The following is a 13,970-nucleotide window of genomic DNA, read 5'->3' on the forward strand; positions in this document are numbered from 1 at the left end:
ACAAGCAGCTTTTGGTAAAGGCGTGCCTGGGGCTCACGCCGCAGAAGAGGCAGCTCTGGAGGCACACGTATTTCATGGCATCTCGGCTGTGTTTAATAAGGCCCAGCTCTGCCCACGGGCTCTCAACCCCGGTGCAGAATCAAACCAGCCTCTGCGGCTTTGTTCGGACAGACCCAAACCAACAACACCCCAAAACCCCGAGACCTCCCTCAAACCCCACAGGGCCCTCAGAACCCCCCAAACCTCCGCCAATCCCCAGCCAAACCCCGAAGACCCCCAAATCCCCTCCCAACCCCCTTCATCTCCCCCAACCTCCCTTAAGCCCCCTCCAGACCCCCAAACCCTCCCCAAATTCCCCTCCCAAGCTCCTCCAAACCCCCTCAACCCCCCCCGGGCCCCCGCTGAACCCAGACCCCCCCAACCCCTCCGGGTCCCCCCGCGCCCCGGGCTGGCTGCCGCGGTCACATGACCGACTGCTCCTGGCGCAGGGGTTCGGCGCCGGGCGGGCGCTCGGGCTCGGCGGCCATGGCCGCGGACCGCAGCACCGCCATGTGCTCCTCCGCCGCCGCCAGCGAGCGCTCCACCCAGTGGCGAGCGGCGGGTTGGCGGCAGGCGCTGCGCGTCACCAGCACCAGGTGAGTGACCGAGAGCAGCAGCGCCGCGGCCCTGCGGGGACACGGGGTCAGCCCCGGGCCTGCCCAGCCCCGAGCCCCTGTGTCCAACCCGGCCTTGAGCACTGCCAGGGATGGGGCAGCCACAGCTTCTCTGGGCACCCTGTGCCAGCGCCTCAGCACCCTCACAGGGAAGAGCTTCTGCCTAAGAGCTCAGCTCAGTCTCCCCTCGGGCAGGTTCAAGCCATTCCCCTTGGCCTGTCCCTACAGGCCCTTGTCCCAAGCCCCTCTCCAGGTTTCCTGCAGCCCCTTTAGGCACTGGAGCTGCTCTCAGGTCTCCCCTTCAGGAGCCTTCTCTTCTCCAGGCTGCCCCAGCCCAGCTCTCTCAGCCTGGCTCCAGGGCAGAGCTGCTCCAGCCCTCGCAGCAGCTCCGTGCCCTGCTCTGGCCTCGCTCCAACAGCTCCCGGTCCCAGTCCAACCCCTGCCAAGGCAGGGCCGCCCCGAGCAGGGCCTAAGGAGCGTGCCCGTGGTGGTTTCAATGTCTCTGGATAGGGAGACTCCGCAGCCCCGGGCAGCCCGTGCCGGGGCTCTGCCCCCCTCAATACAAAGCCGCTCTCCCTCACGTGGAGGTGACGCCTGTTGTGTGTTGGTTTGTGCAGCCCTGGACAGTCTGGGACCATCCTCCTGGCACCCGCCTTTCACACCTGCACTGGTGGGATCCCCTCTCTGCCCTCCTCTGCGCTAACCAGGCCCAGCTCCCGCTCTCTCTCCCCATAAGAGATGCTCCACACCCCGATCACCCCTGTGGCACCCATGGGTGCCCCCCTCCCTCCCGCTGCTGTCATCACCTCGCATCCAGCAGTTTGGGGTCCAGCGGCGGGTACATGGATCTCACCACATCGTCCACCCTGCCCATGGGATGCCGTTAACCCCAGGGGACACCGCGGTGACCCCGAGCCCCAGCACCCTCCTCGTCACCTGGGGCTGATGCGTTTGGCCACCACTATGATGTCCCCGAGGCTGGCAGGGGACTTCACGCGGGCGCCCGAGCCCATGGTCATGGCCACCAGCTTCTCTGTCAGCGTGTGGCAGATCTGCGGGGGGGGCAGTGGGAGTGGGGCCAGGGCGGGTGCTCGGTGCCACCAGTGCCACCCCAGGGACTCACCTTCAGGATGGCGATGCAGTGGGACACCAGACCCCTGCAGAGAAGGAGGGTGTGAATCCAGGCTGACCCCCCCAGCCTCACCCCATCCATCCCCCTGCCCACACCCCATGTGCCCCGGGTCCTCGGGGACATTCCCACCCAGAGGCCAGCTTGGTGACCCCCAGCTCTCTGCTACCTGCACCCCGTGGCACTGCATGGGGGTCCCCAGCAGTGGGGTACACACACACACACTTACGAGGCATCCTCGACCCAGTCCTCGTTCTCCAGGATGGCCTCGATGTGCGGGTTGGTGATGACCACGTCGTCCAGCTCCAGCTCTGAGGGCTCCGATGGTGTCTCAGAAGTCCCCATGAGGTCCACAATGGGTCTGTTGGGGACATGGGACATCCCTGGGGACAGGGACACCTCCTGCTCCCTTCCAGCCCCCTGCTGATGCTGGATGTGTGCCCGGCATCGTCCCCCTGGTGATGCTGCCGTGTCCCAGCACCATCCCCTGCCCATGGGCTTGGAGACCTCCTCACCCGCGGGGGACGGGGACAACGGCACCGCCGCGGTCACTCACTTGGTGTCGTAGTGGTGCCGGAAGTCCTTGGGGTGGCAGTACCGCTGCCGGCACACCACCACCAGCGCCACGAAGGATGCCAGGAAGATGGTGGCCAGCACCCCGATGGCCACGATGACGACCGTCTCCATGGCAGGTCCCAGGCAGGGGGAGGCTCAGGCGTCCGCTGCCATCCCAGCACAGTGGGGTCTGTTGTGATGGGGGGACTGGGGAGGGCCTGGGGACACCACGGGTGCTCTCCGCATCCCCTGCACCCCAAAATGCAGGCCAGGACCTGGTGTCACCCCCTGATGGATCCCTGCCCCAGAGGGTCCTTCCAGATGGGGACTGGGGGAAAAGGGGTGATGCTGGGTGCAGGGTGAGAAGGATTTGGCCACAGTACCTGGGGGGGGCTCCCCACATCCTGGCACCATGGCTGTGGTGACATGGGGCCAGGTTGGGGCCATGTGGGGCTGCGGGGACTCCCAAAACCCCATCCCTGTGGGACCACAGGGACATCCAGAGTTGTGTCCCTGTACAGAGCCCCCAAGCCTGATCCTTAGGAGCCCCTCAGAACCTGGACCTGTGGGGACGCCCCCAGACTGGTCTCTGTCAGGACCCCCAGAGCTTGGCCCCCCATCCCTATGGCACTACAGGGACTTGCAGAGCCTGGTCCCTATGGGAACCCCAAGGCCCTGTCCCTGTGGGTCCCTCCCAGCGCAGCAGTCGCTCTGCAGCCCTGTCCCTGGCACAGGGCATCGGCCATGCCAGGCCCAGGGGACACCAGCCTGGGACCCCCATCACCGCAGGGGACGTGCAGTGGGTCCCCGCTGGGTGCTCACCCTGTGCTGGGGGGCACAGGGCCCCCCCCATCGCCCTCCCTACCTGCTGCCAGCCGGGAGGCACCGCGGACACGGGGACACGGGCACGGTGCCACTTCCGCACCGGGCACAGCAAACACCGACCTTTACACTGTGACTAATGCCGGCCCCCCCGGGGTGCGCCCCACCTGCCCCCCCGACCCTGCAGCCCCGCTCCCACCTCTTCCTCTGCCCCATCCCATCCAAGTCCAGCCAGGTTCGGTGACTGGGATGGAATTCCCAGCCCGGGGGCACCTGTCCCTGGCCCGGCGCTGTCCGCAGCCGCGGGGGGGGCACACACACACACACACACTGTGGCCTTGCACCCCCCTTCCCACTGCGATTAACGCCTTAAGAGGGATTTTGGCCGCTAAAACAGGTTCTGCGCTGTAACCCCTTGGTGCCTGCTCCGGGGCGGGGAGGACACAGCCCCGGGGGGGCCTGTGAGGGTCTGGGGGTGCCCTATGAGGCTCGGGGCGCGCTGTTTGCTATTGGGGGTGTCCAGAGGGGTGGGGGTGTCGCTGCTGCTGGCTCGGCGGTGCCTGGTCCCGAGCAGCCCCGGCTGCGGGAGGGGGGGCACGGGGCTGATGGGGGGGTTTCGTGTCCCTCCGAGAGTCCCGCACGGATCTAAGGGGGGGCATCGCCCCGGGGGTCCCGCACGGCCCCGGGGGGGGTCACTGGGGGCGGTCCGATCGGGGTTCGCGCCCCCCCCGGCCCCGCTGTACCTGGAGCCGCTCCGCGGCAGCCGCGCTCAAGATGGAGCCGGTCGGGGGGCGCGGAGCGGGGCCCGGTCCCGGCCCTGCCCCCGGAGCGGCACCGCCCCGGCAGGACCCCGGCCCGGCCCCCCCGCCCCGCTCCGCCCCGCCCCGCCCCGGAGGGGCCCACGGGGGTTGGAGCCGCCGCTTCGTGCCCCAGGAACCGGCTCTGCCCCCCCCGAGCATCCCCTCGTGCCCCGGGGCATCTCCGAGCTCCGCTGCATCCCCAAGGGTCCCAAATCTTCCTCCTCGCTCCCTGCCGTGCTCTTCCCAGGGTCTCAGTGCATTCCAGTTGTGTCCCTCACTGTCCCTCTTGCATCCCAGCCCATCCTGCCTGTATCCCAAATTGTTCCCATCATGACCCAAAGTGTCCTCACCTGGGAGCTGACCCTGGGTGATGGAAGCTCGTGTCCCGCTGGTCACATTGCTCTTGTCACCCACCCCTGCTGTCTGTGGGGACACTGGCCATGGCAGGGGGTTGGCAGTGCCAGCCAGGAAAGGTGCCCCAAAGCGCCACCATGACCCGAGGTCTCGCTCCTCTGGCGATGTCGCGGTCACCTTGTCCTCATGGGTGGTGAGGATATCCCCATGGTCTCATCCCTGAGCCCCCACGGTGCCACCATCATCCCCAGGGATGTCCCGGTGCCATTCCAGCAACGACTCGTCCTCTGAACTGGCTCTTTATTTGGGAGTATGGCATTGGGATCGTGCCATTGGGAACGCTGGCTTCAGCCATGGCACCATCTCCACGCGGCAGTGATGCTGGGTCTCTGTCACTGGTGCCACACGACTCAGTTTCCCCGTTGACCAAAGGGGACCCCCCAGACTCCACACATCTCCCGGGCCTCAGCCTCCGTGGGTCCAGCCCCAGCGGGAGCAGGTGGCAGAGGAGGATGGGGTGCTCGGGGTGCCCCCGACTCCAGCAGCCAGCCCTCAAGCTGCATCCTGAGCGAGCCAGGCCCCCACGGGGCCCCTCCTGGAGCCCACGATTGCCACGTCCGAGGTGACACAAGGTCAAGTCCTTCCCCTGAGATGCTGCTCCTTCACGTCCCCAGTGTGGGGCTTGTCCCCACGCGCGTGCCCAGGGAGCTCTAGCCGTCGGGGAAGATGTAGCTGTACTGGTTGAGGATGTGCTCCACCACCTGGTTCTGGAAGACCATGTGCATGGCCATGTTGCCCTCCTCGCTGGCTGGGCGCAGCAGCGTGGGGCCGAAGACGATGGCGATGCTCTGCACTGACATGCGGTTCTCCTCCTTGTACTCGATAACCCTGCGGGGACAAAGGACGGTGTCACCCGGCCTGTCCCCAAACCCAGGTCCTGTCCCTCTCCCTGCACCGCTTGTGTCTGGGGGAGTGAGGAGGTGTCACCTGCAGAGGTGGTGGAACAGGGCCCTCATGGTGTCGTGGTGGGCGGGCGGGAGGGAGGACACCAGCTCCCGGATGCACCAGCCCCGCCGCGTCGGGTCCTGCATCTCTGCCAGGGGAGGGGGGACACGGTGGGTGCTGGCTCCGGCAGCCAGAGCATCCGACCTTGTCCCCATTCCCACCCTCATCCCTGTCACTGTCCTTGCCACTGCCCCATCCCTGTTCCCGTCCCTGTCACCATCCCCATCCCCATCCCAGCCCTGCCCTGCGCCTCACTGATGGCAGCGATGAACTGCTCGAAGTGGCTGAAGGGGACGAGCGGCTCGGGCAGCTCGCGGAGGAAGAGCTTCAGCGCGCCAGTGACCACGTGGACGTCCTCCCAGCGCCCATCATCCAGGTCCAGGTGCTCGTCTGCAGGACAGGGCAGCACCTCAGGTGGGTCCCAGGGCCCCACGGGGGTTCCTGGCCCGTCCCTCTCCGTGGGTTCTATCCCCTCTGTCCCCTGGTGGCACCGCGGGTGCCCTCACCGTGCTCCACTTTGTAGCGCAGTTTCTGGATGGTGGCCAGGTTGCCGCTGACTCGGTACAGCCCATCGATGTCCAGGCCTGGCAGAGGGCAGGGGTGGAGCTGGGGGAACGGTCCCAGGACGCCACAACCCAGGGGATGTGTCACCAGCCGCCATCGGGGCCGCTCTGGGTACCACAACGTTCCCACAGCCCCGGGGCCGCAGGGAAAACCCAGCCATCACATGAAGGCTTCACCCAGGGCTGTCCCCACGCTGGTGCCCCGGGGCTGTCCCTGTCCCCGCCGTGGTACCTCTGCTCTCCACGGTCTGGATGCACTGCAGGACGAAGCGCGGCACCGTGCCCCGCTCCCGCTCACACAGCGCCTGCAGGGAGCAGCCGAAGACCTGGTCTGGGGAAGCCAATAGGGACTTGAGCACGAGAGGTGATGCCAATGGTGTCTGGGGGGGGGCTCAGGGGGGAACGGGGCTGGGGGCACTGCAGAGGGTCCTGTTCCCATAGAGCTGTGACACCGCGGTGGCTGGAGGTGATGGGATATGCCCAAGCCCATCACCAAGATGTTGGGTCAGGCTTGGCCCCCAACTCCAGCCTTGGTCGTCCCCGCTCCCCTTCCAGCCTGGGGATCACCCTAAGGGGGTTCAGCCCCACCCCAAACACCCCCCCTTGCTGTACCCCCACCCCAGCACCCCCCTTGCTGTACCCCCACCCCAGCACCCCCCCTTGCTGTACCCCCACCCCAGCACCCCCCCTTGCTGTACCCCCACCCCAGCACCCCCCTTGCTGTACCCCCACCCCAGCACCCCCCTTGCTGTACCCCCACCCCAGCACCCACCTTTGATGTAGCCCCTCTCACGCAGGGACTGCAGCGTCGGCCGCCTCTGCAGGAACTTGCGGAGCTTGTTCCGGACTCTGCTGGAGTCGCTCTCGCCGCTGGCGTTGCCCATCGCTGGTGGGGTCAGGGCGCACGTCAGCATCATCCCAAGTGATCGGGGTGCTGCTGGCGTGTCCCAGCATGCCAGGGAGCTGGGGACACCCCACTCTGCCCAGTGGGTGCCACCATGCAGGGATGGGGACACGGACTGGATGGGGTGGGATAGGGATGAGGATGGAGGCGCAGATGGGGACAGGGATGGGATGGGGATGGTCCCTGTGCCGCTGTGCCCGAGCTCACCTGCCCTCCTCTCCTCACCCCCTCCCAGCTTCTCCCGGGAGCCGAACTCAGCCCCGCTCTCGGCATCCTCATCTCCAGAGAGGTCGGTGCCCTGCGGAAGGGGCAGCGTGAGCCCCCTGTGCCCATCCCCGTGGCGCCGGGGCGGGGGGCCCTGCTCACCAGCCTCCCGATGCTGTCGGCGATCGCCTTGTGCCAGGCAGCCATGATCCCATCCGAGTCGTGCTGGATGAGGAACTCGGAGCCCTCGCGCGTCCTCAGCTGCGGGAGCAGTGGGCAGAGGTCAGGGCTGGCTGTGGCTGAGCACAGTGCCCAGCTCAGCGCACCCATGAGCACCAGTAGTGCAGTTACTGCTGCTTGCTGGTGAGGGGAAACCTCCTCCCTGTGCAAGGCCCGAGTGGAAGAACCCGGTGGGAGCGAGAGGCTGCCCCAGTGCAGTTCCAGCCAGGCTGGGCCGGTTCAGGGGGTGCTGGCACGGGGCTGGACCTGGAGGAGCGCTCAGGTCCCTGCCAGCCCACACCGGGCTGGGACCCCGCGGCACCTCCATGCCCGGGGGGGACAGTGGGTGACAGTGCAGCACCCGCCCTGACCCCCAGCCTGGGGACGCGTCCCTGTGTCCCACGGCCACCGACCCCAGCCCATCCGCACCACTGCTGGCATCGCCCCCGTGGGCAGCCCCGAGGTGCGGGCGATGGCCCCTCGGTCCCCCGCTCACCTCCAGGACGTGCTTCTTGCTGGACTTGTCCCTGCCGGCCCAGGCCAGGGTGGCCCCGCGCAGCTCCAGGGTGTGCTCGGGGGTGGTCAGGGTGCTGGGGTGCCGCTGCTGGAGCAAGGGGATGGGGGTGGCACCGGGGGCACCCGCCCACAGGGGATGGGGACCCCGCGGTCCTGGGGGCTTCCCCCCACCCAGAGAGGCCGGTGCGGGCCTCCCACGGCACCGGGGTCCCTCTGCAGGACCAGGGCACATCGCTGCTGCGGTGGGGGCATGGGCAGCAGCCTGGGGGCAGCCAGGTCCTAGAGCCGCTGTCCCCTCATGGGACATCCCCAGCTCTAGGGTGGCAGCAGTGGCAGCGTTGCAGTGACTGTGGGTGGGTGTCCCCAGGGAGGGGACAGTCCCATGGGGTGGTCACGGGGGAGGCTTGGCTCTCCCCATGCCCTGGGCTCGCGGTGCTTCGGCCGCCTCCATCCAGGCTCTCCCCAGCCCCTGTTTCCGCCCCAGACAGGGCCCAGCACCCACATCCCGGCAGTGGGTCCCTCCCCGGCCGCCGCCACCGGGGCTGTTGCAAGACCCACGGCGGCTTCTGCATCCGGTGGCACCAGGTGCTGGGGGGGGAGCCAGGGCCCGGTTCCTCCTGCTCCCTTGGGGCTCCTTGGGGTGCTCCGGCACCAGCTTCGTGCCGTGGGTGCTGGGCCCCCCCCATGGGTGCTGGGCTCTTACCAGGGCGCCAGCAGCCGAGTGCTTGGAGTCCTTGAAGAAGGTGAGGATCCCTCCCTCCAGCACAGTCCAGGAGGAGCTCCAGTTCTTCCTGGGGAGCAGGGGGGGTCACACAGGGGGTCAGCAGAGCCCATGGCCCCTGTGCCCCCAGGGCTCCCTCATCGCTGCTGGCACCGCGGGAGCCAGGATGCTCTTACCGGATCCGCTTCCCCCTGTCCACTGTCCTGGTCCTGTTGAGCACCCCGGCCTTTTCCAGGCTCTTCAACTGGAAGGCAAAGGGGGAGCAGGGGGGTCAGGTTTGAGCCTGCCCTGCGGGGTGGGGAAGGGCCGGGCTGCCTGCCCTGCTGCTCACCCACCTTCTCCTCCCTGGGCCCCGGTGCCACAGTGAGGACCCCGCTGTCCAGGCTGGAGCTGCTGCTGGCCCGGGCCGGGCGGCCCCATGGCCCCTGCAAGGGGAGGGTGATGCTCGTGTGAGAGGGGTGCTGGGCCCTGCACCCCCTGCACCACTGAGGGTGCTCGACCCTGCAGACACCCCTGCCCCCAGCACCATCCTCATCCCCGTTCCCATTCTCATCCCTGCCCATATACCCATCCCCGTCCCATCCCCATTCCCATCCATCCCTGTCCCCATCCCGTACCGTGTCGGAGGCGAGGTGCTCAGGGCAGAATATGCTCCCCTCGGGGTGGCTGTGCCCAACCCAGCTTGAGGCTGAGCCCAGCTCCTCGGGGCTCCTTGGGGACACGCAGAGAGCTGCCTCCTGGTCATAGGAGCCCACTGGCGAGCAGGACTTGGGATAACTCTCCAGCTCGTCTGGAGACAGGTTGGGATAATCCGTTTCTGGAGTGGGTGGCTGGAGAGAAGAGCCAGGTCAAGATCCTGCATCCTACCGAGAGCATCCGCATCCCCAGGCCATGGCCAGCCCAGGTGGGGGCTGCCTCAACTCCATCATCTCCATCTCCAACCCCGTCCCCGTCTCCATCCCCATTCTGTCGCCCTGTGCTGCCGGGTGCTCACCCTCTGCTCCATGGCTCCGTACCGCGTCCCCCCGGGGTGCCTGTCCCGTGCTCCTCCGCGCTCGGGGGGGTCCCACGAGCTCTCACCTGTCACCCAGTTATAGAAAAGAGCCTGTCCGCTGCCCTCATGCAGGAGCTGCTCCCAGCGGGCGCACCGCGGGCAGCGGGCGGGACAGGCCAAGGCACTCACTCCATCTCCTGCCTGCCCAAAGGGGCAGTCCCACGTGGCCTCGCCCGTCGCGGGGTTATAGTAAAACAAGTGTCCAGTGCCCGTGTCCCTGTGGGTTTCCCAGTCCGAACTGGAGCTGCTGGGCTCCTCCGGGGCCGAGCCGGCGGCGGCCGCTTCCCGCAGCTCCTGCAGGTTGAGGTAGATGGGGGCCGGCGGCTCCTGCGGCTCCGGCTGTGCCTGGGGGGGACGTGGATGTGAGCCAGGGGCAGGGATGATGGGGACGGTGCGAGGGGGTCCGGGAGCTGGACCCTGCCCTTCCCCCAGGTGTGAGCCTGGCTTGGCTGGGAAGGGACCTTCCAGCTCCTCCAGCTCCAGCCCCTGCCAGGCGCAGGGACCCCTCCCAGTGCTGCAGCACCCCAGCCTCTGCCCCCTTCACTGCCACCAGCGCCCCGGCACCCACGGCCCCATCAGCTCAACCTGCCCGGAGCAGAGCTGGGTGCTCAGGCCAGCAGCCCCATCACAGCACCCCAAAACAGGGCCCTGAGCGCCCCTGGTGCCCCCCCACGGGGCTGCTCAAGGGGTAGGACACGTCCCCACTGCCGGGGGGGTCCCCTCCTGGCACCCTTTGCTCTCTGCAGCTTTCCAGCCCCGGAGCCTCCCCGCAACGGCTGGGGACAAAGTTCCCCAACCGTGGCCCTTCCTGTCGATGGAATGTGCCCCCCCGGACACCCCGCAGCAGAGTGGGACAATGGACCCAGCATCCCCAGGGACACCCCATCACCCCCTGACCCCCCTGCCACAGCGGGAGGAGCTGGAAACCGGAACAAGAGGCCCCGTCCTCATGGGGACACGGGGGTGACAATGGGGGACCCAGCACTGATCCCCCCAGCGCTTCCCTCTCCCATGTGTGCATCCCGGGGGGGGTACCCAACACCCCTACCCCAGCACACCCATGGGTGCTGCCTACCTGCCCCATCTGCACCCTGCTCTGTGCCCGCTGCCGGGCCCCTGGCTCCTGATCACCCATCGCGGGGGGCACCGGGGGGGCACCGGGAGGCTCCGCTCGCACCGATGGCGCCTGTGCCGGGCCCAGCGCCCGCTGCGCTTCCTGCTCGGGTGCAGTAGCGGAAGAGGCGCCTCCGAGCGGGGCCTTGGGGCAGAACCGGCCGGGTTTGGGGGTGCTGTCACCCTGGGGTCACCCCCGGTGAAGCCAAACCCGACTGAGGCAGGATCGCACCGGGATGATGCTGTGCAGGGGATGCAGCCGGTGCTGAATCCCGCCATGTTTGGCCCCTCTGGCATCGTGCTGTGGCACCGGAATGGAGGTGCTGCGTCCCCCAGCACCGGGATCAGGGTGTCCCAGCAGCTGTGGTGGCACACGGACACAGGGGCACACGGACATGGTGACACACGGACATGGTGGAACACGGACATGGTGGAACACAGACATGGTGACACACGGACATGGTGGCACATGGACACGGGGGTGCACGGACATGGTGGAACACGGACACGGTGACACACGGACATGGTGGCACATGGACATGGTGGAACATGGACATGGTGGAACACAGACATGCTGACACACAGACATGGTGGCACATGGACACGGGGGTGCACGGACACAGTGGCACACGGTCATGGTGGAACACGGACATGGTGGCACATGGACACGGGGGTGCACGGACATGGTGGAACATGGACACAGTGGCACATGGACATGGTGACACACGGACACGGTGACACACGGACACGGTGGAACACGGACATGGTGACACAGACATGGTGACACACGGACACGGTGGAACACGGACACAGGGGCACACGGACGTGGTGGGACACACAGACATGGTGGCACAAGGACATGGTGGAACACGGACACAGTGGAACACGGACATGGTGGAACACGGACACAGTGGAACACGGACATGGTGGAACACGGACACGGTGGAACACGGACACACTGGCCAGGCCAAGGCAGCACCACCACTCCAGCACCAGTTGGTTTTGGTGCTGGGTGGGACTCTGTGGTGGCACCGGGGTTGGGGACCACTGTGGGGACCTGCTGGGTGGGGGTTCAGTGGCTTTGGTTGTGCCCCGAGGGTTACCCCAGCACAAACGGGGCTGCAGGGTGGGAAATGGGGGTCAAACATGACCCCTGCTCACCAACACCCCCTTCCCCCAGTGAAACCCCCCTGGGCAGCGCAACCCCCAGTGAGGGATGCAGGGGCTTGGGGGGCTGCCGGCACCCCTGGAGAGGGGAACGGGAGGGACACAAGGCCATGGGACCCCCCTCACTGTCACCATCTGACCCCGTGTCTGTGGCGGGGGGGAACCCCCCACCTTTAGGTGCCCCCCCAAAAGGGTGCAGGGGGTGCTGAGAAGGACCCCTCACTACTTACTGGCATGGGGAGAGCGCTGGTTTTGGGGTGACGCGGGCCCCCTTATCTGGGGTGCAGCCAGCACCCACCCCCGGCAATGGGTGCTGCGCCCATGGGTGAGACACGAGCCCTGGGGAGGAGCCGCAGCGCTTCCCGGTTAACCCCTTTCTGCCTCCTCTCCCTGGGAATGCTGCCGGGATGGGGGGCACACACCTGAAAGAGCCCCCCGGGACCAGGGGCATGGAGAGCCCGGGGGGGGCCATGGGGGTGAGGCACAGGAGGTGCTCGGGGTGGGTGCTCGGTGTGGGGTCATTCCCCCCCCGTGGTAAACGCTGGCAGCTCGGGGGGGGTTCAGCTCAATGGGGGTGCCGGGGGTCGCGGTGGTGGCAGCGGCGCTGGGTGCGCCCCGAGTGCTGGGCTCAGAGGCTGTGCTGCGGGCACTGCTGCTGCGGGCACTGGGGCAGGCAGAGCTCCCAGCGGCCCCCCCAGCCCCTCCCAGCTCCGCTTTAGGGGACAGCACAAGGGGACGGGACGGGACCGTACCTGAGCCGCGTGGCCGGGGCCCGGGCTCCTCCCGGCCACGTCCCGGTCGGTGCCGGGGGCGCAGAGGGTCTCGGAGCGGCTCTTGCTGAGCGGACGAGCGTGTCCGGGGGGGTCCCTGTGCGAGCCCGTGGTGCGGGCACCGCGCGGCGCCGGGGTCACCCGGGCCAGGTCATCCAGGGAGTGCGAGGGGCGAACGGGATCCGGGGGCTCGGGTCTGAGACCTGGCGGGGCCCGAAAAGAGCTGAGAACCGGCGGCGAATCCCTCCTGGGCACCGAGGCCCTCCTGGGCACGGGGCAGCCCCTCTCCGGCTCCTCCGTTTCGGTGGCAGCGATGAACCGATACTCGAAGGCTGGCGCTTGCTGCGGGATGAGCGTGGTGGGATCCATCCCGCTGTAGCCCTGCGGGGCTGGGTCGAGCGGCGCTGGGGCGGCGATGGGGGGCAGCTCCTTCACGTACTGGGCAGGGATGTAGAAGGGCCGCGCGTCCCCGCTCCTCTTGACGTGCCACCAGTGGTGGTTGGTTCTCTTCAGCAGGACGTAGCGCTCGTTCGGCTTGATGGAGACCAAGGTCCCGTCCTTGGCTCGGTACTCGAAGCCGTATTCCACCAGCACCAGCGCCTCCTCTGCGGGCACCGCTGCCTCCATGGCTGCTCCGGCACCTCCGCCTGTGGGATATGGGGCGGGGAAGGGGTGAGGGCAGCTCCCAACCCCTTTGGGGGCTGTGGGAACCACGCTGGGGGCTCCCCGCTCAGCCCCAGCCCCTCGCAGCCATTCCACAAACCACCCAAACCTGCCCCAAACCGCCCCGGCGGTGGCTGCCGTGCCCTCACCCCCCTCCTCCACCCCCCAAAGCCGCTGAACCCCAGGTCCCACAGCCCCAGGGCCACCGAGCCCCCAAACCCCACCTCCAGCGGTGCTGGGGTGCGCGGCTCGTGGGTCCCGCTCGTGCCTGCGCGGGGCTGGTCCCGACTCGCCCCGGTTTCCTGCCGCGCCGATGGACGGGGCCGGGCTCTGCTGGGGCCGGTGCCGGGTGCCCGGCCCCATGAGCAGAGGGGTCCCGGCCGGGTCCTCCCCGCGGGGCGGGAGGGAAGGACGGTGCTGGAGGAAACGGCTCCTCGGGAGGTTCCTGCCGCAGGAAGGGCCCTGCCCCGCGGCTCAGCCGGGATCTCGCCGCCGCCGCCTGATCCGGCACGGCCTCGTCGGGCAGCGGATGGGACCCACGCTATGGGGGTCCCGGGGGCGCTGCCCTGGCCTGGGCTTTGCCCCCAGCTCCCCGGGAGTCCCAGTGGGGTCCCAGTGCTGGTGGGGGAGCCCCGAACCCTCCTCAGAGACCGGTGGCAGCAGAAAGAACTGGAGATGCCAAGAACGGTGCGGAGAAGATGGGAAAATGGGGAAGGGGAAATGGGGCCAAGCCGGGAGCATGAGGACGTGCAGTGCCT

General features: G+C 68.1%; 2 protein-coding genes across 6 annotated transcripts; both read right to left on the minus strand.

The window, feature by feature from the left end:
- Positions 1-459: 459 nt before the first annotated feature.
- TMEM98 (transmembrane protein 98) lies at positions 460-11,347 on the minus strand. Of its 5 annotated transcripts, none has more exons than XM_061343210.1 (7): positions 11,336-11,347; positions 2,339-2,544; positions 2,012-2,143; positions 1,777-1,810; positions 1,590-1,705; positions 1,460-1,519; positions 460-666 (listed from the first exon to the last, which is right to left on the minus strand). In XM_061343210.1, the coding sequence occupies exons 2-7, from the start codon at positions 2,467-2,469 to the stop codon at positions 462-464; spliced, it is 678 nt and encodes a 225-aa protein (XP_061199194.1). In that variant the 5' UTR covers positions 2,470-2,544; positions 11,336-11,347; the 3' UTR covers positions 460-461. The 5 variants fall into 5 exon arrangements, with proteins under 5 accessions (XP_061199194.1, XP_061199195.1, XP_061199193.1 ...); XM_061343211.1 differs by lacking the exon at positions 11,336-11,347 and adding an exon at positions 3,903-4,013 and having other exon boundaries at positions 2,339-2,527; XM_061343209.1 differs by lacking the exon at positions 11,336-11,347 and adding an exon at positions 3,903-3,995.
- On the minus strand, positions 4,881-13,920 carry ARHGAP27 (Rho GTPase activating protein 27). The gene is made up of 16 exons (XM_061343215.1): positions 13,437-13,920; positions 12,532-13,196; positions 9,440-9,844; positions 9,063-9,275; positions 8,781-8,870; positions 8,622-8,689; positions 8,428-8,515; positions 7,705-7,809; positions 7,152-7,250; positions 6,993-7,083; positions 6,654-6,767; positions 6,114-6,212; positions 5,825-5,902; positions 5,574-5,708; positions 5,301-5,406; positions 4,881-5,201 (listed from the first exon to the last, which is right to left on the minus strand). The coding sequence occupies exons 1-16, from the start codon at positions 13,573-13,575 to the stop codon at positions 5,024-5,026; spliced, it is 2,673 nt and encodes an 890-aa protein (XP_061199199.1). The 5' UTR covers positions 13,576-13,920; the 3' UTR covers positions 4,881-5,023.
- Positions 13,921-13,970: the final 50 nt, after the last annotated feature.

Source organism: Neopsephotus bourkii, unplaced genomic scaffold (genome assembly GCF_033783945.1).
Source record: "Neopsephotus bourkii isolate Nb327-2 ecotype Australia unplaced genomic scaffold, CSIRO-AGI_Nbou_v1 NB_1821, whole genome shotgun sequence".
Taxonomy (NCBI): Eukaryota; Metazoa; Chordata; class Aves; order Psittaciformes; family Psittacidae; genus Neopsephotus; species Neopsephotus bourkii.

Bases quoted from the DNA above. Each gene is read 5' to 3' on its own strand.
- TMEM98 (XM_061343210.1), bottom strand. From the start codon at position 2,469: ATGGAGACGGTCGTCATCGTGGCCATCGGGGTGCTGGCCACCATCTTC. The intron at 1,811-2,011 runs GTAAGTGTGTGT...CCTTCTCTGCAG, and splicing joins GACTGGGTCGAGGATGCCTC to GGGTCTGGTGTCCCACTGCA. The intron at 1,706-1,776 runs GTGAGTCCCTGG...CCCCCCCCGCAG, and splicing joins ACTGCATCGCCATCCTGAAG to ATCTGCCACACGCTGACAGA.
- ARHGAP27 (XM_061343215.1), bottom strand. From the start codon at position 13,575: ATGGGGCCGGGCACCCGGCACCGGCCCCAGCAGAGCCCGGCCCCGTCC. The intron at 9,845-12,531 runs GTACGGTCCCGT...CGTCCCCCCCAG, and splicing joins GCCCCGGCCACGCGGCTCAG to GCACAGCCGGAGCCGCAGGA. The intron at 7,084-7,151 runs GTGAGCAGGGCC...CCCCTTCCGCAG, and splicing joins CCGACAGCATCGGGAGGCTG to GGCACCGACCTCTCTGGAGA.